Source organism: Carcharodon carcharias, chromosome 19, assembly GCF_017639515.1.
Source record: "Carcharodon carcharias isolate sCarCar2 chromosome 19, sCarCar2.pri, whole genome shotgun sequence".
Taxonomy (NCBI): Eukaryota; Metazoa; Chordata; class Chondrichthyes; order Lamniformes; family Lamnidae; genus Carcharodon; species Carcharodon carcharias.
Genome location: NC_054485.1, coordinates 3,271,127 through 3,298,514, shown reverse-complemented (window position 1 = coordinate 3,298,514; position 27,388 = coordinate 3,271,127). Strand labels below are relative to the sequence as shown.

At 44.2% G+C, this 27,388-nt stretch overlaps 1 protein-coding gene across 1 annotated transcript in view; it reads right to left on the bottom strand.

The window, feature by feature from the left end:
- Positions 1-21,917: 21,917 nt before the first annotated feature.
- dcdc2b (doublecortin domain containing 2B) overlaps positions 21,918-27,388 on the bottom strand; it is a 68,996-nt gene continuing 63,525 nt past the window's right edge. Inside the window, exon 12 of the mRNA XM_041213185.1 lies at positions 21,918-22,118. Within this exon, the coding sequence (XP_041069119.1) occupies positions 21,918-22,118 (201 nt within the window). The remainder of the gene's footprint in view (positions 22,119-27,388) is intronic.

Here is a 27,388-nt window from a genome sequence, read left to right as displayed (position 1 = left end):
TCCATCCTCACAGCTGTAATTGTTTCTTTAACCAATTATACTACACCCCCACCGTTTTTTGCCCCCTCTCTATCCTGCCTGAAAACTCTATATCCAGGGATGTTGAGCTGCCATTTTTGCCCCTCTTTAGGCCAAATTTCCATCAGAGCGATGATGTCATGCTGCCATGTGTCTATCTGCCCTTAGCTCATCAGCTTTATTTGCTATACTCTTTGCATTTACATTAACACTGTTAACTCTGCCAAATTCCTGTGCTGTACACTTTTTAACCTGTGCTGCTTCTGTTTTTCAGGGTCCCTCACTGATTCTCCAGTTCCCATTCCATGCTCTGAATCTGCCCTCAGGCTCCCATACCCCTGCCAATCTAGTTTAAATCCACCTCGATAGCATTAGCGAATCTCCCTGCAAGGATATTCACCCCACTCCTGCTCAGGTGTAGACTGTCTGACTTGCACAAGTCCCACCGTCCCCAGAACCAGTCCCAATGCCTCAGAAATCTGATGGCCTCCCTCCTAAACCAGCTTTCCAGCCATGCATTCAATCACTCAATCCTTTAGTTCCTATACTCACTAGGACATGGGACTGGGAGTAATCCTGAGTTACTGCTTTAGAGGTCCCACTTTTCAATCTCCTCCTAGCTCTCTGAAATCTGCTTTCAGGGCCTCATCCCTTTTCCTACCTAAGTCATTGGTACCAACATGGACCACGACTTCTGGCTGATTACCCTCCCCTGGGAGAATGTCCTGCTGCTATTCTGTGACGTCCTTGATCCTGGCACCAGGGAGGCAACACATCATCCTGGAGTCACATCTATGGCCACAGAAACACCTGTTTATTCCCCTAACTAATGAATCCCCTGTCATTACTTCTCTTCCTCTCTTCTTTCTCCCCTCCTGTACCACAGAGCCGTGGTGCCACAAACTTGTCTCTGACCGCATTCTTCCAAGGAACCAATACCCTCATCTGCATTCAAAACAGAAAACCAATTGGCAAGCAGGTCCACAGACACTCCTGTACTACCTGCCTTGTTCTCTTGGATTGCCTGGCAGTCACCCATTCCCTTTCTGTCTCCAGGCTCCTAAGCTGCGGTGTGACCACCTCTCTGAACGTGCGATCAACATAGCTCTCAGTCTTGTGGATGTGCCACTGTGACCCCAGTCACCGCTCAAGCTTCGAAACCCAGAACTCCAGGTTCTGCAGCTGGTGACACTTCCTGCACATGTAGTTGTCTAGGACACCGGTAGCATCCACAACTTCCCACATATTACAGGACACACACTCCAGACGACCGAGCTATCTTGCCATTGCTTCAATTTACTTCCTTTATGTTAACATTATTTTATTTAGGTTTACTTGTAGTATTTTATTTTTCCTGGCCTTGACTTAACTTTACTTGCCCATTGTGTGAGTTTCTTACTGACATCCAAGTAGTTCTTTCTTTTAAGAAGAATGTGTCTTTCTAATTTTTAGCTTTTGGGACACCTGCCCTAACAGCAGTTTCTCACCAACTGATGAAATTTTGTTCCTCCTGTGATGTCACTTTTGGATGTTTTCAAAACTCAGCCCTCTCGTGCAGCTTTTCAACACCTGGTCTCCTGCGGGCTGAGAACGATAGAGAAAGAAAAAGAAAAGAGCACCTCCCTCTCCTCCTCCCCGAACTCCCTTCTCACCAAACTCGCAGGAATTCCTCCCTGTAACAGTGCACTCCATGTTGGAGTGCTGGAGCGCAGACGCAGGAATCCAGGGGAACAGAGCAACAGGGCAACAATTGCAAGGTAGGCAATTGTTGAGGCAGTCCAAGTCGGAGCGATTTTTGTACTTTTGGAGAGAATTTCAAAGCTAGATCTTTGAAAGGGGAGGAGTGAAGAATTGCAATTCCCCATCAGGGAGGCAGAGTTTTATCAGGACTGTATGACTCAGTAAACATTGATGTCTGGGTGGGTTGCTGAGAAATCCGTGGGATTTGTCTTGGTCGCATTTGCCATTTATTGAGTAGTGTAATGTGTTCAACCAGAGTTTGCCTGTTAATTCACATGTACCTCATATTAACCCTGAATGTTAAAGTATTCGATAGATATTGTCAATTGTTTAATCTGGCCTTGTATAGTAAAGTTTATTTTGTTTGTTCAAAAGCCGTGAAATCTTGTGGCTTATTCTCTTAGCCAGTGTCTTGAATCTCAAACGTTGTCTACTTTAAACAATGAGTTTTGGTCCCTAGCCAGAACATAACATAAATTTGGTGGTCTGGTCCAGAATCAGAACAGAAGGAAATCTGCTGTCCTGACCTAGTCTGTCCCTACATGTGATACCAGAACCCTACAGCAATGTGGAGACTCAGAACTGCTCTCAAAAGGCAATTAGGGGTGGGAAACAAATGCTGACCTTGCTAGCAAGGCCCATAACCCATGAATGAATGATTTTAAAAATCCAGGTCAGACGTTTGCCGCAACGTGAGGAATTGCTGGAGGTTGTTGCCTCTGACACAGCTGGGATGAGGGCTCCGCTAATGGTCAGAATTTAATGGCTCTCCTCTACGGGAGTGGACTGGTAGGTGGTGGGGGATCCCTTTATTCAGACACGAAGTGCTCCTCACCTTCCCGACCACCGCCCCCCCACCCCCCCCCCCACCCCCCACACGATTAAGTCAGGGGCGGGGCTGAGGTCAAAATAGGTCAATTAGCGGCCACTTAAGGACCTCATTTTGCTCCTGTTGGTATTGTGTCAGCGGTGGGGATGGGAGGGGGTTGGTGGTACCAGGCAGCATGTGCAGGCCCCCAGGTGGCCTGCCTGTGGACTTAGGGTTGTGACCTTCTGATCAGCACCCTATGTTCCACAGAGGGCCGGGCTGGTGACAAGGGCTGTCCTGCTGAAAACACCCCTTGCCCTCCACAACGCCCACCACCACCTCCCCTCGCCACCGGTGTGCCGGTGGCCCCAATGAACCCGCCTCACTTTCCTTCGCTCCAGGCCTCCATCGCTCCTCTTGGTCTCGGGCCGATCGCAATCCCAGCAACGGCCTTCTGATTGGCCAGCAGCTCTTCAAAAGACTGGGAACCGTGCTGGCAGCCAGATAACTGCCCAATAAGCTTTTAATTTTGTCGGGACACCTGGAAATGGCCACAATAGGGTGTCCACTCACTTTCCAGCCATGGACGGGGGTCATTAAATTCAGCCCAATGTGCTCCTGTCCCTCAGCAGCAACTCTCACCAGTGGCATTGTGGGTGGCTGATCATCCTATCAACGGACTCCGCTGTAACCACCTCCTGCCTCTAGAAGCTGCCTGACATCCCTTGAGGTGGGTTCTTAATTAACCGGCTAATGTAGGATTGCACCTGAAGTCTTGCAGCTTCTGTGAACTAGGTGGGAACCTGGCAATGGTCCCAGTGGCCGAAAATTTTCCCAAGTTCGCAAAATTCAGTCCCTTGAGTTTACGTCAGATAAGGATGAGTGGCAAAAATATAAAAACAAAAAAACTGCGGATGCTGGAAATCCAAAACAAAAACAGAATTACCTGGAAGAACTCAGCAGGTCTGGCAGCATCGGCGGAGAAGAAAAGAGTTGACGTTTCGAGTCCTCATGACCCTTCGACAGAACAAGTTCTGTCGAAGGGTCATGAGGACTCGAAACGTCAACTCTTTTCTTCTCCGCCGATGAAAGGATGAGTGGCAAATGAGTGTTCATAAGGCATAACCCTCAATCCAAGGGTTAAAGAATTATTTCTAAACAGTAATGACTATGGGCCTGTCCATCATTCTTAACATCTCTTTAAGTAGCCCCCGTGTCAGTCCAATATCATTATACTTCATAAAATAACTGTGTTTTCAGGAATTAGCAGAGACAGTTGTATGGAACTAAAGGAAATGGCCTTCAAAGGAACTAGCTGTGTTTATGTTACACATCAAAGGAGGAAAGATCAATGCTGAGAAAATGAAAACTGGGCCTCTTGTCATATTTCGAGCATTGGACCGAGTATTAGATATAGAAATGCACCAGTTTGCTTTGTCCTATTTTAGTATAAATTATAACCTTTTGAATAAGACAGCATTAATTGGTGTCCCACACCCTGATAGAGGCTGAAGCATGTGCTACTCATTTGATCAATATTATAAAATGGATTAGACAAATCATAGCTCCCTACCTTCAACCACAATCTGAGGTGCAGGGATAGAAAACCCCAGAAATTAATTCCTTGCAGCTCTAATTCTGTAAAACTCTCCGGGTTGAATGATCCAGTAAGCAGTAATTAGAGCTTAGCACTAGCTTGAAATGAGTTATAATCATCATCCCGGCTCCATTTCTGCACTGGGGTTGAGAGTTTCATTTGAATGCTTTGATTGTGGATTACCAAATTTTGCAGCAAAAACAATCATATTAACCCATCAACAAGGAAGTAGAGTGGTTGTGAGAGAGAACAGTTTTGATTTATTGTGGCTTTGAGCTCAGAATAAGGACAAGGCTCCAACTATGAGGCAAAAAAGTGGACATAAAAGTTTAAGTGGCCAGTACAGTGATTACGCTTATGTTGTTTTTTGTGTTTTGTCCTTCAGCTTTACTCATTTTAGGAAAACAAAAATATTCACTACTCTGCTCCCCATTATATTGATAACCTGTTGGCATGGACACTAGCTAAATCATTTGGATGCACACTGGAGAACAAGTTTGCTTAAGGAGGGTAGGACAGTCCTACTAAAAAATTTAAACCCCAGTGATATCATCTGTCAGAAAACTCCACACATTGTATCAAGGAAAAAATCTCCATGGGTCATTTACTATTTGCATGAAAATGAGTGCAAGCGTATTCACAGCTTGGAGCATGTGACAAAAATCTGCGTGTTCTATTTTACAACATGCTGTTCCTTCCTGATTTCAGTTTTCTTTCAATGATTTCATTTCTCATATGGGGACGTGTTTTCACCAAAGAGGCACAGCCTTATAAAGTGGTGCACTGAAGGTAAGATGCAATCTGTCTCTCCCAGGGAGCAGGTCACCTGAACCTGAATTATCCCAACTGTGTGCAATTTAGAATTTGCCAAATTCTCAACTAACCTTCCTTAAATCAGTACAGGATTTTTTTTTATGTCTGTCCGATAATGGAGCGACCAGCCAAGCAACAATATAAATTAACGTGGAACAAGTAGTGTTCATTTTAAATAATGTATGTGATATGAGTGCTATCCTCGTTCTATTTTTCTTGGATTTTGAGCAGCTTATTCTGGATCAGGGTTTGATGAGTTCAGTTTGGTTTTGATCAAATATTATTTAAATTAATGCTGATTTGCTAACTGGTCTGCAAAACATTAGAGTCATAGGACAGGATTTTGCTCTTAATGGGCGGGCAGGCAGCCGATCGCCGATCGCAGCCACCGAAATGGGCCCTGCCGCCATTTCAAGTGGGTGGGCCAATTAAGGCCCACCCTACAGGCCGCCCCATGGGATGGGACATGTTAGTAAGAAGCACAGAAACTTTATTAAACTTTTTTAAAACAGACCTGAAACCTCTTCCCGCCACTGGATGAGGTTTCCTGTTGTTCCTTTTCCCTGCTGGGGCCTGTCCACTAGCCTTAAGGTTGGACGGGCAGGTCCTTTAATTGTTTTAATGATCCTGTCAACGGCCTCAATTGTCCATTGACAGGTCGATGGGCAGACAGCTGACCTCGCTGTCCGCCCACCTTCCTGAATATTTAAATGGGGCGGGATGATGTCGGGGGTTCCTCCCGATGTCATCCTGCATCAGTGAATGGGCCCCGCCCCCAAATCGCCGACAGAAAAATTCTGCCCATAGAGTCATCGAAGTCTACAGCACAGAAAAAGGCCCTTCGGCCCATCGAGTCTGCACCAGTCAAACAAGTACCTAACTATTCCAATCCCATTTTCCAGCACTAGGCCCATAGCCTCGTGTGCCTTGGCATCGCAAGTGCACATCCAAATACTTCTTAAATGTTATGAGGGTTTCTGCCTCTACCACTCTTTCAGGCAGTGAGTTCCAGATTCCCACCACCCTCTGGGTGAAAAAATTCTTCCTCACATCCCCCTAAACCTCCTGCCCCTTACCTTAAATCTACGCCCCCTGGTTATTGATCCCTCCACCAAGGGGAAAAGTTCCTTCCTGTCTACCCTATCTATGCCCCTCATAATTTTATACACCTCAATCATGTCCCACCTCAATCTCCTCTGCTCCAGGGAAAATAATTCCAGTCTATCCAATCTCTCCTCATAACTAAAACTCTCCAGCCCAGGCAACATCCTGGTAAATCTCCTCTGCACTCTCTCTAGTGCAATCACATCCTTCCTATAATGTGGATTCCAGAACTGCACACAATACTCTAGCTGTGGCCTAACCAGAGTTTTATACAGTTCCAGCATAACCTCCCTGCTCTTATATTCATGCCTCGACTAATAAAGGCAAGTATCCCATATGCCTTCTTAACCACCTTATCTATCTGTCCGGCTATCTTAAGGGACCAGTGGACATGTACACCAAGGTCCCTCTGATCCTCAGTACTTCCCAGGGTCCTACCATTCATTGTCTATTCCCGTGCCTTGTTTGTCCTGCCCAAGTGCATCACCTCACACTTGTCCAGATTAAATTCCATTTGTCATTGATCAGCCCAAGTGACCAGCCTGTCTATATCCTCCTGTCATCTAAGGCTATCCTCCTCACTATTTATCACCCCACCAATTTTCGTGTCTACCACGAACTTACTGATCATTGTATTGCTCTTTGTGTCTTCATTCTCCAGATTCTTCAAATCCCTGATCTGCTGCTGTTAAAAATGATAGAACTTTATTGAATCTCACTTACTTTCACTGAGAAAGGAGAAGCTGTGGATCATTTTTCTTACTTTGAGATCAAGCAAGTTTGCACTTTTTTTGCAACACTGTGACATGTTTTGACACAATATCACCAGACTGTCTAATCTTAGGCAAGTCGTTTTTTGTTTGTTTACCACTTTCTGAAGATATAACCATTGCTTCTGAATAAAGAAATAAAAATAGAAAGTGAGAGACAGTAACCTTTTAAATCCGTAGCCAAGGAAACAGATGGAGAGAACTATTTCAAATAAACCTCGGCACTAATATCAGATGATGAAACCTTTGTCTGTACTGCACCATCTTGTGATAAGATCAAACATTTCTAAATTCAAGCTTTTATATTTATTCTCTCTGCTAGTTATAAAATCTCTAGGTTTGGAACAAATTCATTTCCTCCCCTGAATTTGCAATGAAAACAGATTGCGAGCAGAATCTCAAAGTGACACTGGTTATAATAACTGCAGCCCCATTGTGTACCATTTGTATCACTTTTCAAATTTACGAAACCTATGAGTCTAATCTCTTAAGCTGAGCAAAGCTGTACCTTGTTCTCCAGAGCATATTAAAATTTTCAAATGCGAATGAGGTTTAGAAGCTTCTCTTTTCAATTTTATGTGGAAAGGGCCAATTTGCTTTCCTTTTCGCTGGATGATAAAGGGCTGACAGTTTCTATTTGTTGGCTGCTTTCTTCTGGAAGGAAATTTGCATTTTAACCTTAGATTCCATTTATCACATCTAACATGTTTGATGAATCAATAAATTTATCTATTGCCTAAGTGATTAAAAATAATTGATGGGGAAAATGGTGCTGTTAGTCAACGATGTGATGTTCCTCACGCATGACTAGGACATCTCCAGTGTAACTACACACACCGTATATCATGCTAATAGGGGTTCCAATAGTTCCTGGGTTATATCCTATTGTATTATGTGTTCGTAAAACAACTTCTGCTATTATTAGTCCATGCAGGTTGTATATGGCAAGGACTGCATTTTTGATCTTTTAACTAAATCTATGAGCTGGATTTTATGAGTTCCTGGCTGCTGTAATTCAAGGACTTTGTGGAAAACAAACTTTTCATGTTGGTGAAGGAAATGAAATTGAAAAAAGACCATTTTGCCTTAAGGAAGTGATTTTCCAGCTGGTAAAATAGATCAATTAGACTGGAGTTAGTGAAGATACAAACGTCCTTCTGTCCACCATTATGGCTAAAGTAGACGTCATGGATTAAGAAGATTAAAATACAATAAAATAATTTATTTCAACTTTGAAAGCCCAATAGCTGGGCACTGAGCAAAGGATCATTGATCCAGGAAACAGACACCAATTATCCACACCAGTTAGTATCGGAGATCAGATGTGTACACCTTCAGACGATAGCATTCCCTTCACAACGCTAATTAAATTACGAGCGATCAGATGCATAAATTTACCTTTACTGTGAGGTTTAATTTCCCAGCTAGATTCCCAGGGATGTGACAAACATTCTACTCGAATCCAGGTGTTGCCATCAGAGCACCAGTTGGCAGCTAATATCAGCTTACAAAGGCACAGATGCCAGTCACTCAAATCATCACATTCATCATTATAATGGATTTGTAATATGGCACATACCTGCACAGGGGGACACAACCTGCATCTGCCTTTGCATCAGCATTCTTAAAAGATCAATCCACTTCCATCTCCAAATGTCTGTTAGTCAACGATGTGATGTCCCTCATGCAGGACTAGGACATCTTCAGTGTAACTACACACACCTGCATGTCATGCTAATAGGGGTTCCAATTGTTCCTGAGTTAAATCCATATAGTGTTTTGAATTGAGGTATTTGTGAGAAATAAATTAACAACTTTGGAACACTTCAAATTAGGTTGACTCACACTCCTAATAAAGAGCTTTCAATTTCACTCACTGCATTACGTTACAGGCTCCAAGAGGACATGTTGAAGAAATAAAAACTTGCTCCTTGATTTTCCCTTGGCCCCACTTCCATCAACTGTAACGTGTGTATTTGTGGTTAATTTCTATGAAACAGTGCACAGCAACATTAAGGCCAGGATTTTTCACTGAGTAGGCAGGTGCACATCCAACCCACTCGAGTATAAATTGACGCGCAATGACGTTGTGCGATATTTCATTCAGCGGGCACGCGCAGGAGTTGGCAGCGCACCCGCCGACAATTAAAAGGCCTGTTAAGACCATTAACAATCCAACTGAGTTAAATTTTTCACTGTCCGTCCAACCTTACAGTCAGCAGGCAGGTGAAAAGGCCAAGCGGCCTTTGCATTTTTTGCAAAACCTCGTGCACGGGCGGGATGAGGTTTCAATCTGTCATTAAAAAAAAAATGAAAAAAAAATTCACCCTCATTTCTAACATGTCCTTGCTCATGTGACAGAGTCACCTGAAAGGGGACATGTTTGTTGACATTTTAAAAATCTTTATTTTTTTATTTTCAAAACTGTTCATCTCCCCGAGGCAGTTTTGTGCTTCTTCAACGCGCACCCATGCACGTGCGTCAAGTTCACACTCGCCTTCCTCCCTCCCAACAGGCAGCGCTGATTGGCCCGCCAGCGTGAAATTGCAGTCTGGCTCCAATCACAGGTGCCGGTCGGCTTTCCGACCACCCCTGCCCATCCCCCCCCAAGCCTGCCCAGCGAGGGCAAAATTCCCCCCTCACTGCAAACTCCCCAAAGTATCAATGGATAAATGTACCCCAAGGCGTCATACTGAATCATATTGAACAGGGTGACCACTGGCTTGATCCCTGACTCATTAGTTTATCTGAGGTACCATTATCCTCAATGTTCCTTCAATAGGCAAGAGGAAAATAGCCTGAATTCCTGATCCTGATTGATATTAATAGCTCAAAATTAGGAGCAATGTTAGTGGTAGCTGCATACCTTGTTAGATTAAATTATAAAAAAGCAAAATACTTCTGATGCTGGAAACCTGAAATAAAAACAAGAAATGCTGGAAAAACTCAGCAGGCCAGGCAGCATCTATGGAGCTAGGAGACTGATGACATTTCACTCGGCGTTTCTCTCTCCACAGATGCTGCCTGGCCTGCTGAGTATTTCCAACATTTTCTGTAGATGAAATAATAGTGGACAAGTAGGAAACAAATGGAGGAAGTTGAATACATGGGCAAAATTCTGGGTAGAGAGTGCGACATGGAGCAGCACAGGTCTCGGTGTTGGGACTAACACTTCAACATTTACATAATGACCTTGAAGAAGGTGTCAGTAGGTTCATCTTGATGTTTGCACATGGCACCACATAAGAGGGCAATTGACATGCCAAAAGATGGAGCTCACATAAGAGGAGTCTTAAATTGTTAGGCGATGGGCAGTTAGCAGCTGCAGTTCAATATAGATAAGTTTAAACTCATTAATTTAGTGAAACAAATTAAGCAGAGGGATTATAGGAGTGATGACAAATCAAGAAAGAGATCTGAGAATCATGCTAAAAACAGCCCACAAGCCTTGAGTGGATGGATATTGGGAGAGACAGGAGTAGGCTTGATTGTAATGACCACCCAAAGTCAAATAGCCTGTGTGCATTCCTTGGGTTCATGGGCCTCTTTGCCATTGCAAAGCTGGAGACGGTGGCATAGTGGTACTGTCACTGGGCTGGCAATCCAGCAGCCAAGGCTAAAGTTCTGGGGACATGGGTTCAAATCTCACCATGGCAACTGGTGGAATTTAAATTCAAATAAGTACATCTGGAATATCAAGCTTGTCTCAGTAATGGTGACAATGAAACTACCATTGATTGCCCATAAAAACCCATCTGGTTCACTGGTGCCCTTTAGGGAAGGAAATCTGCTGTCCTTACCTGGTCTGGCCTACAAGTGACTCTAGATTCACAGCAATGTGTTTACTCTTAACTGCCCTCTGAAATGGCTTAGCAAGCCACTCAGTTCAAGGGCAACTAGGGATGGGCAACGAATGCTAACTTTGCCAGTGATGCTCACGCCCCATGAAAGAATTTTAAGAAAGGAATTATATTCCATACGAATCTGTGTCAGTAGGAGAGACAGGATAAAGACAAAACCATGGAACAAAAACAAAGCTTGAGGGTGAGATGACAAGTCGGTCTAATTAAAATGCCTTTACTTCTTTATTCAAATGTCGTACGTTCATCTCACAGGAAATTATTAGAGTAGAAATGGTATCTGGCTTTATTTAACTGGGTAATAATGTGTATCAGGATAACCAGATGAAGTTGTTAATGGACCATCAAATTGGCTAAGTGGCTTGAGGTTTTTGCTGAATTAGTGAGCAACATCTGGCAGAACACATTTCAGCATCTTAAAAGATGATGCTGTACATACTTTATTTGCAACAGTAAAACATAAAATTCTCAGGAGTAAAGTTCTTGGATGCTTTCAAATTCTGCTGCTTGAAATATATCTGAAGAGTGCAATGATAGGTGCCACGTGAAGAGTAAGGTGCTGTACATCAAAATTCACTCAATAACATCAACTTGCTTGATATATGTTAGTGTTATAAGTGCCGGGAAATATAAAATGTGAGCCCTCATGAATTTATTGTTTGAGAAGGCAACACTATGTTAATCCCATCAGAGAGAAATCGACTTGACCATAGCATTAAAAGTGTACTATCCATTCGTCCCAGGTGTTAGATAGTGAAAGTGAGGAAGGAAAGCAATCAGCCAGAGGTCCAGCTACTTTACTACCTCCAGAGTCAGTTGGGATGCGATAGCTTGAGAGTGAGTCATGGTTTCCGTGGTCAAGTAACCATTCTAAGTTCAACATGAAGTGTGACCATTTTATAAAAATTCTTTCACGGGATGTGGGTGTCACTGGCAAGGCCAACATTTGTTGCCCATCCCTAATTGCCTTTGAACTGAGAGGCTTGCCTAGTCATTTCAGAGGGCATTCAAGAGTCAACCACATTGCTTTGGATCTGGAGTCACACATAGGCCAGACCGGGTAAGGAAGGCAGATTCCCTTCCCTAAAGGGCGTTAGTGAACCAGATGGATTTTTACGGCAATTAATGACAGTTATCATGGTCGACATTACTGAGGCCAGGGCCTAAATTTTATCTTCGGCGTGTGGGCGCGCGCCTGACACGTCGGAACGTAAAATGACGCACGATGATGTCGGGCGTGCATCCCTAAGTCATCATGCACTCGCGCGGTATTTCCTTCGGCGGGCACACACCAGCGTCGGCTGCACGTCCACCGATAATTGATAAGCTTATTAAGGCCATTAAGGGCCTAATGAACTTGAAATTTATGCTGCCCGTCCAAACCCAACGGTTGGCGGGCAGGCAAAATGGCCAAGCGGCCTTTACATTTTCAGGAAACCTCTTCCGCAAGCAAGATGAGGTTTCCTAGAGCAAATACTAATTGAGTAAAACCTTTATTTTGATATTAAAAACATGAGGGGACATGTTTCGTTCAATTTTTATTGTATTTATTAATTTTTTTACGAAGGGCTTCAATCTCCCTGAACCAGCTCCCTGCCTCAGTGAGAAGGAAGAGCTCTTTCCTGTGCATGCACCAAATACTCGCTAGGCCCGGCTCTCCCTCCTCACCCCCCCCCCCGCAGCCTGCGCAGGCAGAGGTGAGCGCTGCCTCTCGTGTACCACGCCGGGTGGGCCTTAATCGGCCCGCCATTGTGTGAAGTCGCGGTGCGGACCTGATCGGCTCCCCACCTGCTCCCACTGAGCCTGCCCAACGAGGGCATAGTTCAGGCCTAGCTTTATATTCCAGATTCTTTTTTATTAATTCAGTTGAAACTCCGCCAGCAGCCGTGATGGGATTTGGAACCTCTGTCCCCAGAGCATTAGCCCCCCCCCACCCCCCCACCCCCCGGATTACCAGGCCAGAATTTTCCAGCCCCTCCTGCCGGCGGGATCTTCCGGTTTAAATAACGCATTTACCGTCCCCACCCTCGCCGGGATGGGGCAAGAAACTTCCACCCGACGCCACCCTCTCCCCCTAAAGAGGTGAAGGATTTGGGTGAAGGGTTGGGAAGGAGATTGGAAGCGGATGGTCTAAATTGCTGTATAGTTTTGTTTCACAGTTTGTTGCTTTTGCTATTTTGGGAGTTGGTGCTGAAATGTGGAATGGTCCTTGCCTGCTGGACTCAGGCCTGCTCAACAACCTGAGTGAACAATATGGCGAAAAGGCCAAAAATCGGTCTTTACAGCATCATGAAACCAGTTTGTGATCATCTGCTCAGCCCGCTTTTCCCTCATTGTAACACATCTGGATATCATTACGAGGCTAGCCACCGGACTCATCCCTCCCGCTGGATCGTCCGACCGTGTCGGCCTGATTGTACGCCGACCTGTTTCGCAACCGCACGTGAGTGAGGTGCACCTGGCGAGCTGCACTTCACTCGGGATGTTGATGTTTGCTTGCTTATCTTGCTCACGGTGATCAGCGTCCAGCTGCTCAGACAGCACCACAGCACTTTTAGGGAGGTCTCTACCTACCAGACCAGCTTTACGGCGGGGGTGGCTTTTCAACAGCTGCAGGGCTGAGTCTTGCTTGGGGAAAGGGGAAGAAGTGGCCTCAGGCAAGGGAAGAGGTTGCAGGGCGAGAGCTGTACTGGGGTTGGAGGGTTTCCCAGGGTGTGTGTGTGGGGGGAGGCACAAGTTGATCTGTGCAAGTGGCCTCAAGATGGCAAGGGCTGAGGAGGCATCTCCAGATTGTGATCTTTTCTAACTCGGGGTAACTTGCTGTCAGTGTGGTAATAATTTTGACCATGTTTGAACTGCCCTTGTCTTATAAGATGTGATGGATGCCCTGTGTGTGGTAACACTAACAACTCAGTTAGGGACATTAAGTGCTGCATGATAGCATCTATACTAATTCAATCATAAAACTAAAATGTGACTTGTGATTGATAGCAGGAAGAATTGAAATGAGGCCAGATGGAGGTATGAGGGTGTGTGTGTGTGAGGGAGTGAGTGGTGATGTCCCTTGAGCTGGCAGTGAGTGAGATGCCAGTGAATGTGTGATGGGCTTGTGAGTGTGCGAGTTTAAAGCGATGAGATGGTTGCCTTGCCCTGGTGGCACAGATGAGATCATCCACCCTCTATCTGCATTGGATGGCCAACCTCTTGTGTGCAGCATCGGCACTGATCACCACTGCCATCACCTACCAGGCTGGAGTGGTGATGTTGTTGCTCCTCTTGTGGCCAGAGCGGGGGTATAGGCCATCATGACGGGTATCCACTGTGTCCGAAAGGTGCTTGAGGGACGCGTCACTGAACGTGGGGGCTGCAGTCTCCTTGCCTTTCGGGACCATGTCTTCTCTGCAGCAGCCCTGGGCTGGAAGCGCTGGGAAGTGTGAATGAGGCTGTGATTTAAAATGGTGCCCGGCGAGATGAAGCAGCGAGGTGACAGCGTGGTGGGTGAATCGGAGCCTGCCCACCATGGAAACGGTGTGTTTCCCGGGAATGCATGATTTATGGGTTTGGGATGATGCGGCGTGAGAAGCTGGCATTCTGGCCAACGGGTAAAATGTCCTTTTTCCCACCCACTACCGCACTTAGTGCAAACCTGGGACGATTCCACCCTCAGTCTCATTCTCCCTTCCTTTGAAGCTTTATCAATAAACAGCTCTAGCTAAGCTGTAATAACTCTGAATCCTGCCCAGCCTCTTGAATTTTAGTGGAGACATTATTCCAAATTACATCAGCATTAAATGAAGCAATAGGTTTGTCAAAGATTGTATCTGTGCTACCTCCACTTTGTCACTGTAAACTGTTGTGTCCATTAATTGCCCTCAGGCTAAACTTCATAAGAAAGCTTTTGAAATAGAGTATATCCTGTAAAAGTCTGATATAAAAGTAGTTTCATAAGTGAGATGGATAATGAAGTAAAGTACTGTACTAGGAAGGGGATTGTGATCTTTTCTTACTGGAGGTAACTTGCTGTCAGTGTGGTAATATTTTTGACCATGTTTGAACTGCCCTTGTCTTATAAGATGTGATGGATGCCCTGTGTGTGGTAACACTAACAACTCAGTTAGGGACATTAAGTGCTGCATGATAGCATCTATACTAATTCAATCATAAAACTAAAATGTGACTTGTGATTGATGCAGATGGATGGGCCTAGCAGGAAGAATTGAAAATTCTTTTGCTTTGTCTCCTAGTAAACCCCTGAATCTCAATTATTTAGTAAACATTTTTGTTTAGAACAGTAATTTGTAAAGATGAGTCTGCACATACTTTAAAATGGTTTTATTGAAGGATCTACAACATTAAAAAATTAATAGGTAAGAGTTTAGATTGTGTCGCTAGTTTTATTTGAGTCGATTGAGGATCAATTATTCATATTGAACATTATTTGGAACATTTCAGACTAAGGTTTGGAATGGGTCAGCCTGTTGCAATGCAGTTTGTTTCAGTTCAACCTAGTTAAGTTCGAAGCCAGGTCTGGTCAGGAACCAGCAATTTGTGTTTTTTTGCTGAAGTGAACATGTTGTATTCATTGTGCAGGTACGGTCGTTCTTTCTCTTGTGGAAATTGGAGAGTGGCTTTGGAGCTGATAAAATCCAGCTATTGATGAGGTTGATCCAGTCGTTATTACGAAAACCATTAGAAAGAAGCCATAAAGGAGACCATTTTTGATACCATTCTCCTATACTACTATGTCTAAATGTGATTCCTAGGAATTATGTTTAGGGCTTCCTCTAACTTCACTATTCTCACTCGGAAGTGTTACATTAGCCTGAAAATCATCTAATTTATCCAGGAAGATCCAGACAAGTAAAGTCCCAGCTTTGATTTTCTGTGGATGTTGACCTATCTAGTATTAACCAGGAAAATATAACTTGCATTGGTGACCCTGGTTTAGGGACAATAATATTGATGCGGGTTCCACACTGCAATTCTTTAACGCTTGGTGAAGGTGCTGAGAGTATAAACATTAAGGAAAACAGATTCAGGCTTTTTTCCTGTTATGCTCCCCTCAGCCGAATAGCCTTGGCTCACCCATAGAGAGTGGCCTGTCTGGCGATGTACCAACTCATACAATTGGGAAAACACGACCCAGCAGGAGCAGACCAAACTCTCCTCTGTTCCAGATTATTGCAGATGTATGTCAGGACAGCACTTTCTTTGTGACATCATCACATATCTCATCCAATTTCCCTCTGACAAATTCATTTTAATATTGCTTGTGGGCTCCCAGCATTACTTGCAATCTCTTGTGACATCAAACTGTTTGCAAAAGCTTCAAAGGGCTTTGCTGTAATTTTGCATCTTTAAACTATTTTGAATCCTTACAATATCTGAAGCTGGTGTTTCTTTAATCCTCCAAGCCCATATTTAACAGAATCTTCATTGAGATGTTGTCGGCTGAGATTCAGTAAAGAGTGATGCTCCAGTTTGGCACCAATCAATGGAAGGTCATGAACTCCAGACTCAGTGGGAGCAATATAAGAACATGAGGAATCAGAATAGGGGGAGGCCATTCAGCCCCTCAAGCCAGTATCACCATTCAATAAGATCATGACTGATTCTTAACCTTAACTCCACTTTCCCACCTTACCTCCGTACCCTTTCATTTCCTTAGTGGCCAAAAATCCACCCATCTCTGTCTTGAATCCACCCATCTCTGTCTTGAATCCACCCATCTCTGTCTTGAATCCACCCATCTCTGTCTTGAATCCACCCATCTCTGTCTTGAATACACTCAACAACTGAGCATCCACAATTTCCTGGGGTTGAGAATTCCAAAAAAATTAACAACCCTCTGAGTGAAGAAATTTCTCTTTATCTCAGTCTTACATGACCAAATTTTTATCCTGAGACTCTGCTCTGTAGCTTTCGACTCTCCAGCCCAGGGAAACAGCCGCTCAACATCCACTCTGTCGATAAGAATTTGAAATGTTTTAATGAGGTCACCTGTCATTCTTCTAAACTCTAAGGACATTGGCCCATTCTCCTCAATCTCTCCTCCTGGGAACTGATCTAAAGATAAAAACAAAAAAACTGCGGATGCTGGAAATCCAAAACAAAAACAAAAACAGAATTACCTGGAAAAACTCAGCAGGTCTGGCAGCATCGGCGGAGAAGAAAAGAGTTGACGTTTCGAGTCCTCATGAAGGGTCATGAGGACTCGAAACATCAACACTGATCTAAAGAGTCGGCTTGGTGGGAAAAATCAAAAATTGCTTTCCAAGAAAATTTCTGGAAACATTCAGTGAATTTCTCTGATGGTCTCCTCTATTCAGTATTCTCCTTCGCCGATACCGCTTTGCTACTTTAATCATCACCGACGCACTGGGCACAATTTTGACCTTGGATGGCGTGTGGGCCCAACCGGCTCGGCAGCGGGTGGACAGCCGACCCCCGCCACCGAAACGGGGCCAGCCGCCATTTTGAGTGGGCGGGCCAATTAAGGCCTGGCCGACGGGAAGCGCTATGCACTTCCTGTGATGGGGAGGGGAGGGATTTCTCAGCTGTCAAAGTGCGCTCTATCGCGCATGCACACGAGAGAGCGCACATCTCCCTGAAACTAAGTGCTGAAAGTTTAATAAACCTAAAAGAAAGCAAAATTAAAAAATTATTAACATGTCCCCCTCATGTGACAATGTCACACAAGCTGGGACATGTTAATAAACATTACATAAAGTTTATTAAAGTTTTTTAAGAACAGACATGAAACCTTGTCCCGCCGGTGGATGAGGTTTCGTGGTTTTTTCTCCTTCCCGCCGGGGCTCCTGGCCTGTCTGCCAACATTAAGCTTGGACGGGCAGGGTCTTTAATTGCCTTAATTACCCTGTCAATGGCCTCATTTGGCCATTGGCATGTCGGTGGGTGAACAGCTGATTTCGCTGTCCGCCCGCCTTTCTGAATATTTAAATGGACCGGGATGATGTTGGGGGTTCCTCCCGATGTCATTCCGCATCATTTTCCCCTCGGCGAGTGGGCCCCGCCCCCAACTCGCTGACGGAAAAATTCTGGCCACTGGCATTGGTTCCCAATATTAGGCTGAGAACACTAATCGGAAGAAATTGGGGGAACAGTTGGATCGTGGCCACCGGACCCCATCTACAAGCAGTGAGTCCATCTCAGAGCAGCTGCTAATGGTGGGTGGCCGTTTTCTGACAGAATAATCCCGCCGGCTATTTATTGAGGTGGATTTCAGCAACAAGAGACATGTCCTTATTTTTTTTGCCACAAAGAGAAAATCCAACACAGAGAAAGGGAACTTGACTGATTAAAATTCAGGTGCTGTGGTGAAAGAGTAACATATAATCCGTACCCTATTCCTTTGCCAGAAAAATAAAATCTTTATGACCACGTTGCATTCATTATAATTTAATTTGAAGTATTTTGGTTTCATTTTGTTAAAAACCTAGTGTTGTGAAGTGGCTGTTATTGATTGAAATACAATAAGAGACTGAGTTCAGAACAATCTCTATTATTGTAGCCTTAGTGTTATCAGCGGCTGGAATAAACACACTACTTCTAGCAAGGGTTTCAGGGTCATTCTGCAATTGTCCTTGCAATGGGAAAATCAAATAGATTGTTGGTTAATCGCTTTGTGTCTGTGTGTCCAACTAGGTGAATAGAATAAGCTTGTACTTTCCATCTGAACACTGTGTCAGTGGATGTTCCACTTGTTCTCAATCTTCTGCCTTTCTGAAGACTTCACTAAGGTTTAGCTATAAAACCCTGCAGGGGAAGGATAAAAACAAAGATCAGCTCCATGTGAAGTGCAGACTATAGTCTATAAACACCATCCACAAACAGCAGAACTGTTTATATTTGACTTAAATGTTGATTTTTAAAATCTAAAGCTGCATGTGGGTCACTTGTTACAAACTTCAAATGTAGCCGAGCCTCGGGCGACTTTTTCAATTTAGTCAAAAGCTCATTCACAGAGGTTACATTTAAAATAAGTTCATGAGGAAGATAACAATAAATATATGGACGCAAAAGTACAAAATTGATTGATGCAAATTTGAGATTGTTTTGCCCCCAGTTAGTTTTTACTTTTCTCCTTTACTGAAGGAACTGGTTCATGAGGAATAAATACTGCGGATGCTGGAAATCTGAAACAAAAAACAAAAATAGCTGGAAAAACTCAGCTGGTCTGACAGCATCTGTGGAGAGAGAAACAGTTAACGTTTCGAGTCCGTATGACTCTTCATCAGGTTCATGAGGAAGGTTGTTCAGAAGCTGTGGACACATCTCTGCACATTCTGCCTTTGTCAGCCAGGAATGAGAATGCCAGCAAGCTATTCAGTCACAGAGGCATCACAGCCCAGTCCAACCCTGTCCTCAACAAACATTCACATGTGTACTTTTCAACTACCCACACTTAACATTGATTGCAGGCTAATTGATTTTGTCCTCAACTTAACACTGGACAATGAGCCAATCATAGGAGGAAGAATTCCCACAGCATTTCTCTTGCTTTTTGTTGTAACATTGGCAGAAGTGCCACAGAAATCCCTAAAACTCGGTTAGTGTCCCAAGTGTCACCTTGATGAGATCAAAGTGGAACCCTTGCTGCATTTACTCACTGGGATTTTTGGGGAACCTTCAGTTGATTTTTTTTATATTTATGGGACTAGTAAATTGTCTATCATGTTGCTCATGGTCAGTTAATAAACATTTTTTCTATACAACATAGCAACATAGTCAGGAGAGTTCAGAAACTCAGTCCACAAAGTCATCTAGTGATCAGAAGCTGCAGCTAGACTGGAATAGAATGACACATAAATTGAATGGGAAATGTTAACACACCAATTTACAATGATAATCGTCAACAAGAAAGCTTGACTATAAGTTGCAACAAAAATAATTAAGGTTTGTGGACAGCAAAACACAAGCTGTTCAATAATATACCGGCAGTCCTCCTGAAATACTGCCCAGAGTGTGTCAGAAGATTTGCTGCTTTATAACAATAGGGCTGTTTCTAGGGGATATGGTCAGGACAAAGGCTGAGTAAATTAAATTTCAGTTTTATTAGATGTTAGTCTGGAATTTTAACTGCTGCTTTATGAATTAAATCTCACAATTATTTTGTGACTTTCTAAAGAACATCTGTAAACACTGGTTTAAAGATTCCCTGATTGGTTTGAAGATATTTCTCCCTCTCACTCTCTTTTGTTGTCTCACCCAATCTCTCTATTGTCAAAGGCCTGCAGTGTTAATGTGGAGCTGGGAAAATCTCCACAATGAGGTAAAGTTAATTTAGCTTGTTGGTTGGCAGCCACCCATGGTTCCTTTCAGGGCAACTGGTCTGGTTGCTGAGCACCTGAAGAAAACAAATAGCAGCCGCATGCACCATGAATGCTTCAATCAGTCACAGGTCAACTGGACACAGGAATCTGAAAGTCCAACAGGTGCTTGATTTTTAAGTGCAGTGGTCACGTGGGCCACAGTTTCAGGCAGACACCCTGGAATTACTGAGCATCCCTTACCCAACAAGCAGCAACAACATTGTGCATTTAGAGAGTGCCTTAAAAGTGGCCAAAATGCCTCACACAAAATAGACACTGAGCTAAAGAAGAGACATTAGGACAGGTTGGCTTCTTCAAGGAGGTAGTTTTTAAGGAGAGCGAGATGTGGAGAGGCAAAAAGGTTTAGGCAGCTTAGGGACTAGACAGCTGAAAGCACAACCACCAATGCTGGACTGAAGGAAACTGGACAGTACATTTCTCTATGTGTAGCACCTGTCATATTGGACTCATTTTAGACCTGCAAAATGGGCACATGACAATCCAATTTTTAGGCCATAATCTAGACTGGCATCACGGTGCAGTTCTAAGATACTGCTGCACTGTTGGAGATGTCATCTCTCAGATGCACTGCATCCTTTGACAGCACCTCCCAAATCCGTGACCTCTACAACCTAGAAGGACTAGGGCAGCAGTGGCATGGGGACACCACTACCTGCAAGTTCCCCTCCAAGTCACTCACCATCCTGACTTGGAAATAGATCGCTGCAATTTCATTGTCGTTGGGTTAAAAATCCTGGAACTTCCTTCCTAACTGCACTGTGGGTTTACCTACACCACATGGACTGCAGCAGTTCAAGGAGGCAGCTCACCACCACCTTCTCAAGGGCAATTAGGGATAGGCAATAAATGCTGGCCTACCCAGCAACACCCACATTCTATGAACGAATAAAAAGATTGAGACATTAAACCAAGGCCCCTTCTGCTCTCTCAGGTAGATGAAAAAGATTCAATGCCACAATTTGGAGAAAGGTTCTCCCAGTATTTTAGCCAAGATTTATGCACTGACCTGAATTATATGGTCATTTTTTCTCATTTTTGCTATGCTTAAATTGACACCTTTCCCTGCCTTGCACTAATGACTACATTTTTAAATTACATCGTTGGCTGGGAAGCACTTTGAGACATCCTGAGGATGTGAGGGGCTCCAGAGAAATGCTCCTTGCCCATCTTCCTTTCTCTCTCTCACAGCAATAAGCAAACATAACTGTTAATAATAAAACGTGGTATTTTGAGCTTCCAAAATCCAATTCATTTGTCTTTTTTTATAGAAACACAGATAGTGAAGAAACAGCCAATGTGTATCTTTGATCTTGGGGCTCAATACTTGTTCTGCTGTTAACAATGTTAACATTTTTGAACCATCTCGGTAAACCTAACATTGGTGACAATTGGACAGTTTCACTGTCAGTACAAGTAAAAATCAGGTGTGATCATTAGAGGCCATTAATTTTTAAATGCAACTGTTTTGTTGAAAAATTAAAATGACAGTGAGGAAGGACACTTCAGCCACCTAACAGAATCAGGTGGTGAGCAGCCAAACCAATGGTCTTTGTAAGGGGTTGCTCCAGACCATTCTGAAAGAGGGCAAAAATGGGCTTTTGTAGAGCAGAGACTGCCCCTCCAGTCACTGCAAAAATCTCCAGGCCCACTGCCTGTCACTCTGTGACCCTCTTTAAAATGTCTAATTCCAGCTTGGCTCTGGAGAGAAGTGGCTGGGCTTTCCACAAAACTAATTGAATGGGTGCTGACAGGTAGCTGGCAGTCTGCTGATCAATGTGAATGAGGCATGACAATGAACGTGGGTCAGGGTATTTGTGGGTGAGCGCAGGTGAGATGTATAATTGCTCTGCCCAACTAGTGCTGCAGAAGCAAAGGAATAACGGACGTGCCAAGAAAGGCCACAGCCATGTCCAGCCCATTAGATGCACAAACTGTGCCCACTGCATCCCCAAAGACAGAACCATTAAGAAGTTTGTCAGCTGCAACATTGTGGAGGCTGCTGCATGTTCGAGATATTTCAGAGGCCAGTGTCTTTTCTGCATATGTGTTGCCAAGCTGTACGTGAAATTGCGTCACTGTAAAAGCTGCACCAACTGCAGCAAGGTGGTAAGAGATGGTTCACGAGAGGCCAGGAAGAACTGAACTCTACCTCCATGTTTCAGGCCAGGCGCATACATCCCACATGGATCCCCTCCGAAGCCTATGTAAACACGGGCAGAATTTGGTCGTCAGTGAGCGGGGGGTGGGGCCCGCTTGCCGATGTGTAAAATGACGCGGGATAATGTCGGGGGAACCCCCCGATGTCACCGCACCCCATTTAAATTTTCAGGAAGGCAGTGACGCAGTAAAATCAGTTAAGGCCATTGACAGGATCATTTAAACAATTAAAGGACCTGCCCGTCCAACCTTAAGGCTGGCGGGTCGGCCAGGAGCTCCAGCAGCAAATAGAGAAAAACATGAAACCTCATCCAGCGGCGGAAAGAGGTTACATGTAGGGTTTTAAAAATTTTAATAAAGTTATAATGTAAATTACGAACATGTCCCATCTCATGTGACATTAGGGAATTTTCTTTTCTCTATTTTTCATATTTTTAAAAGTGTCAGCGAACTACCTGAGGCTGCACTTAGCCTCAGGGAGATGTGCGCTCTGTTGTGCACATGTGTGAAAGAGCGCACTCTCACCTTTGGGGAATTCCCCTCCCCCGCCCGCACAGGAAGAGCATAGCACTTCCCACTAGGCGTCACGCTGGGTAGGCTTTAATTGGCCCACCCACGTAAAATGGCGGCGGGGCCCGTTTCTCCGGCAGGGATCGTCTCCCCACCCGCCGGAGATTGGGTCAGACCCACCCGTCCGACAGGCAGAAAATTCTGCCCCATGAGTGAATCCTATAATTTGGTTTGAAGTAATAAAAATGTTGGACCGTTAAATTCTGCCTGAATGTTCAAAAAAAAATCAAAATTGATTCAGCATCTCATTGAGCTTAATGCAATCTCCAAAGATGATAACATATTAACCAAATGTTACCACAGGTGTGTTGTTTTTCCCACACCCAGGCTGTTTAAAAATATCTATAAATGTTACTTAAATAATGATTTTGAAACATGTCCTCAGGATTGCTTTCAAATAATTCTCAAACCTTTTTCAGGGAAACTGATAGAGGCTGAAGAAATTAAATTTAAAATGAGATAAATGAGTACAGAAAACTGATAACGCACCCCTAGCCAAGCTGTTCCAGTACAGCTACAACACTGGCATCTACCCGGCTATGTGGAAAATTGCCCAGGTATGTCCTGTACACAAAAAGCAGGACAAATCCAACCCGGCCAATTACCGCCCCATCAGTCTACTCTCCATCATCAGCAAATGATGGAAGGGATCATCAACAGTGCTATCAAGTGGCACTTGCTTAGCAATAACCTGCTCACTGATGCCCAGTTTGGGTTCCGCCAGGGTCACTCAGCTCCTGACCTCTTTCAAACATGGACAAAAGAGCTGAACTCCTGGAGTGAGGTGAGAGTGACTGCCCTTGACATCAAAGCAGCATTTGACTGAGTGTAGCATCAAGGAGCCCGAGCAAAACTGGAGTCAATGGGAAACGGGGAAAACTCTCCGCTGGTTGGAGTCATACCTAACAGAAAGGAAGATGGTTGTGGTTATTGAAGGTCAATCATCTCAGCTCCAGGACATCACTGCAGGAGTTCCTCAGGGTAGTGTCCTCGACCCAACCATCTTCAGCTGCTTCATCAATGACCCTCCTTCCATCATAAGATCAGAAGTGGGGACGTTCACTGATAATCGCACAATGTTCAACATCATTCGCAATTCCTCAGATATTGAAGCAGCCCATGAGCAAATGCAGCAAGATCTGGACAATATCCAGGCTGGGACTGTCAAGTTGCAAGTAACATTCGCACCATACAAGTGTCAGGCAATGACCATCTCCAACAAGAAAGAATCAACCATCGCTCCCTAACATTCAATGGCATTACCATCACTGAATCTCCCACTATAAACATCCTGGGGGTTACCGTTGCCCAGAAACTGAACTGGACTAGCCATATAAATACTGTGGCTACAAAAGCAGGTTGGAGGCTAGGAATCTTGCAGTGAGTAACTCACCTCCTGACTCCCCAAACACTGTCTATCATCTACAAGGCACAAGTCAGGAGTGTGAGGGAATACTCTCCACTTGCCTGGATCAGTGCAGTTCCAACAACACTCAAGAAGCTCGACACCACCCAGGACAAAACTGCCCACTTGATCGGCACCACATCCACAAACATTCACTCCCTATACCACCAACACACAAAATGCACTGCAGGAACTCACCAAGGCTCCTTAAACAGCACCTTCCAAACTCACAACCGTCCGGAAGGACAAGGACAGCAGGTAAATGTGAACACCATCACCTGGAAGTTCTCCTCCAAGCCACTTATTATCCTGACTTGGAAATATATCGCCCTTCTTTCACTGTCGCTGGCTCAAAATCCTGAAACTCCCTCCTTAACAGCACTGTGGGAGTACCTACACCACATGGACTGCAGCGGTTCAAGAAGGCAGCTCACCACCACCTTCTCAAGGGCAATTAGGGATGGGCAATAAACACTGGCCTAGCCATTGATGCCCATATCCCATGAATGAATAAAAAGAAGCCGAATGAACTAAATGCATCCTGGAGTATAGGTACACCACAATTGCTCAGGTTGCACAACTCAAACTGAGAATCAGAGCACTGGGCAAAACTACCAAGTTCAAGTCCGTCTTAGCGGAAAGGCTGAGGCCTTCAAGTAAATTTTTTACTGGGAATTCTCCATGGCAACATCTCTACCAATCAGAATCATTGCCAACCAATCAGCACTCTCTTTTCATGAAGTATAAATTGTTGTTCCCTTTACATCTGGTGTTCTTGCAAATTGTCCTGATAAGCGCAAGATGAAAAGCTTTGAGAACATGTCTCCTTTTCTCAGCAATACTCAAATTCCGTACTACCAAACAACTAGTTGTAATCCTATATAAAGCATTTTGAGTCATTTTTTGGAATCTGGTAACCAAATTGGATAGTAGGAGTGTCACAAGTTTATATAGGTATAGTGCTGTTGTCACTGGACTTGTAAGCCAAAGACCCAGGGTAATGCTTTGGGAACTTGGGTTCAAATCCCACTATAGCAGATGGTTAAATTTGAATTAATTAAAAATCTACAATTAGGAGACTGATGATGACCACAAAACTATTGCTGATTGTTGTAAAAACCCAACTGGTTCACTAATGTCCTTTAGGGAAGGAAATCTGCCATCCTCATCTGGTCTGGCCTACATATGACTCTAGACCCACAGCAATGTGGTTGACTCTTAAATGCCCTCTGAACAAGGGCAATTAAGAATGGGCTACCAGTGACATCCACATCCCATTAATGAATAAGAAAACCCCAATTTACCAATTGTTATGACTGCTGGACATTCTAAGATGGTTATGTTTTAAATTGTCTCCTTTAAATAAAGGTAAAATGGAGTAGCTGGGAGAGGGGAGTGGGACCTCATATAGGATCTGCCCAGAGACAAACATGTGACCTGCTTATTATGGAGGTAGAAACTCAAATTGAAATCTATTCAAAGTCAGGTCAATTTTAACACCTTGACACAAAGGAGGAGGCAGCTGACCATATTGCTGGGCAAGCTCACAGACTCTCAGTGGCAGCCAGACCGAAGGATTTGGGGGAGAAGACCAAAATCAGGTGCTGCTATGCCAGGCAGAAGAAAGAGACTGTTTTGGCTTAACCATCAAGTGGAGGGTTGGTGAAGACGGAGCTCCTGTTGGACGATTCAAGGATTGTGGAGAGTTAAAAACCAGACTACATTTCTGTGGAGGATGGAGTGTGATGTAGAAGTGTGGCGTAGGGTTTTTGGTTGTGTTAAGAAGTTAATAGGGAATATGTTTTCTGCAGTTTGGTGTATTAGTTGCCAAGTACATAATGTTTAGTCAAAGTTGACTTTTGCTTGTTACAGTAAAACTCTTAAAACATGAAATTTTATTGTGTGATTCTTTGCATAGTTCACTAGGAAATTCATATCACCTTTTAAAAGTCATTTGTCTCCATGGGGATTGTAACACAATTAGGAGTACACCTAGCGTTGGTAGAGCTATTACTTCATGATAATGAGGATCCCTGACCAATTTTTCTTACTGGGCCCGTTCACATGATCAGGCGCATGCTGTCTGCAAAGTGTCGATTCAGGTTCTCAAATACGGACCCAAACAAATTTTCATCTCTCCTTCCTAAAATCCACAAACAGTACAGTCCTCGTAGATCCATCATTTCAGCCTGTTCCTGCCCTACTGAACTTATTTCTTCCTATCTTGACTCTATTTTTCCTCCCCTTGCCCAATCTCTTTCCACCTGTATTCATGAGTCTCTGACACCCTCGTCATTTCAACAATTTCCAGTTCCCTGGCCCCAACCTCCTCCTCTTCACCATGGACGTCCAATCTCCCTACACCTCCATCTCCCACCAGGATGGTCTGAGGGCTCTCCACTTCTTCCTCGAACAGAGGCCCAAACAATCCTCATCCACCACTACTCTCCTCCGTCTGGCTGAACTTGTTCTCTCATTGATCAATTTCTCCTTTAAATTGTCTCACTTCCTCCAAATAAGATGCGTGGCTATGGGTACCCACATGGGCACTAGTTATGCCTGTCTTTTTGTGGGATGTGTGGAATTTGTTCCAGTCCTACTCAAACCCCCTCCCAAACTCTTTTTCCTGTACACCAATGACTGTTTCAGTGCCACTTCATGCTCTGGTCTGGAACTGGAAACATTCATCAATTTTGCTCCCAATTTCCACCTCTCTCTCACCTTCACATGGTCCATATCTGACACGTCCCTTCCTTTCGTTGGTCTCTCTGACTCCATTTCTGGGGATAGGCTGTCTATTAATATTCATCACAAGCCCACCGATTCCCACAGCTACGACTACAGCTCCTCACACCCTGCTTCCTGTAAGGACTCCATCCCATTCCCTCAGTTCCTTCGCCTCTGTTGCATCTGCTCTCATGTTGCTACCTTCCACAACGGTGCTTCAGGCATGTTTTTCTTTTTCCTCAGTGAGGATTCCCCTTGACTGGGCCTCACCCGTGTCTAATTCATTTCCTGCACTTCTGCTTTCCTTCCAGTACCATGTTAGGGTCCCCCTTGTCCTCACTTTCCACCCCACCAGCCTCTGCATTCAAAGGGTCATCCACCACCATTTCCACCAACTCTTGCACCAAACATATCCTCCCTTCCCCTTCCCTGTCAGCATTTGGAAGGGACTGTTCCCTCCGGGACA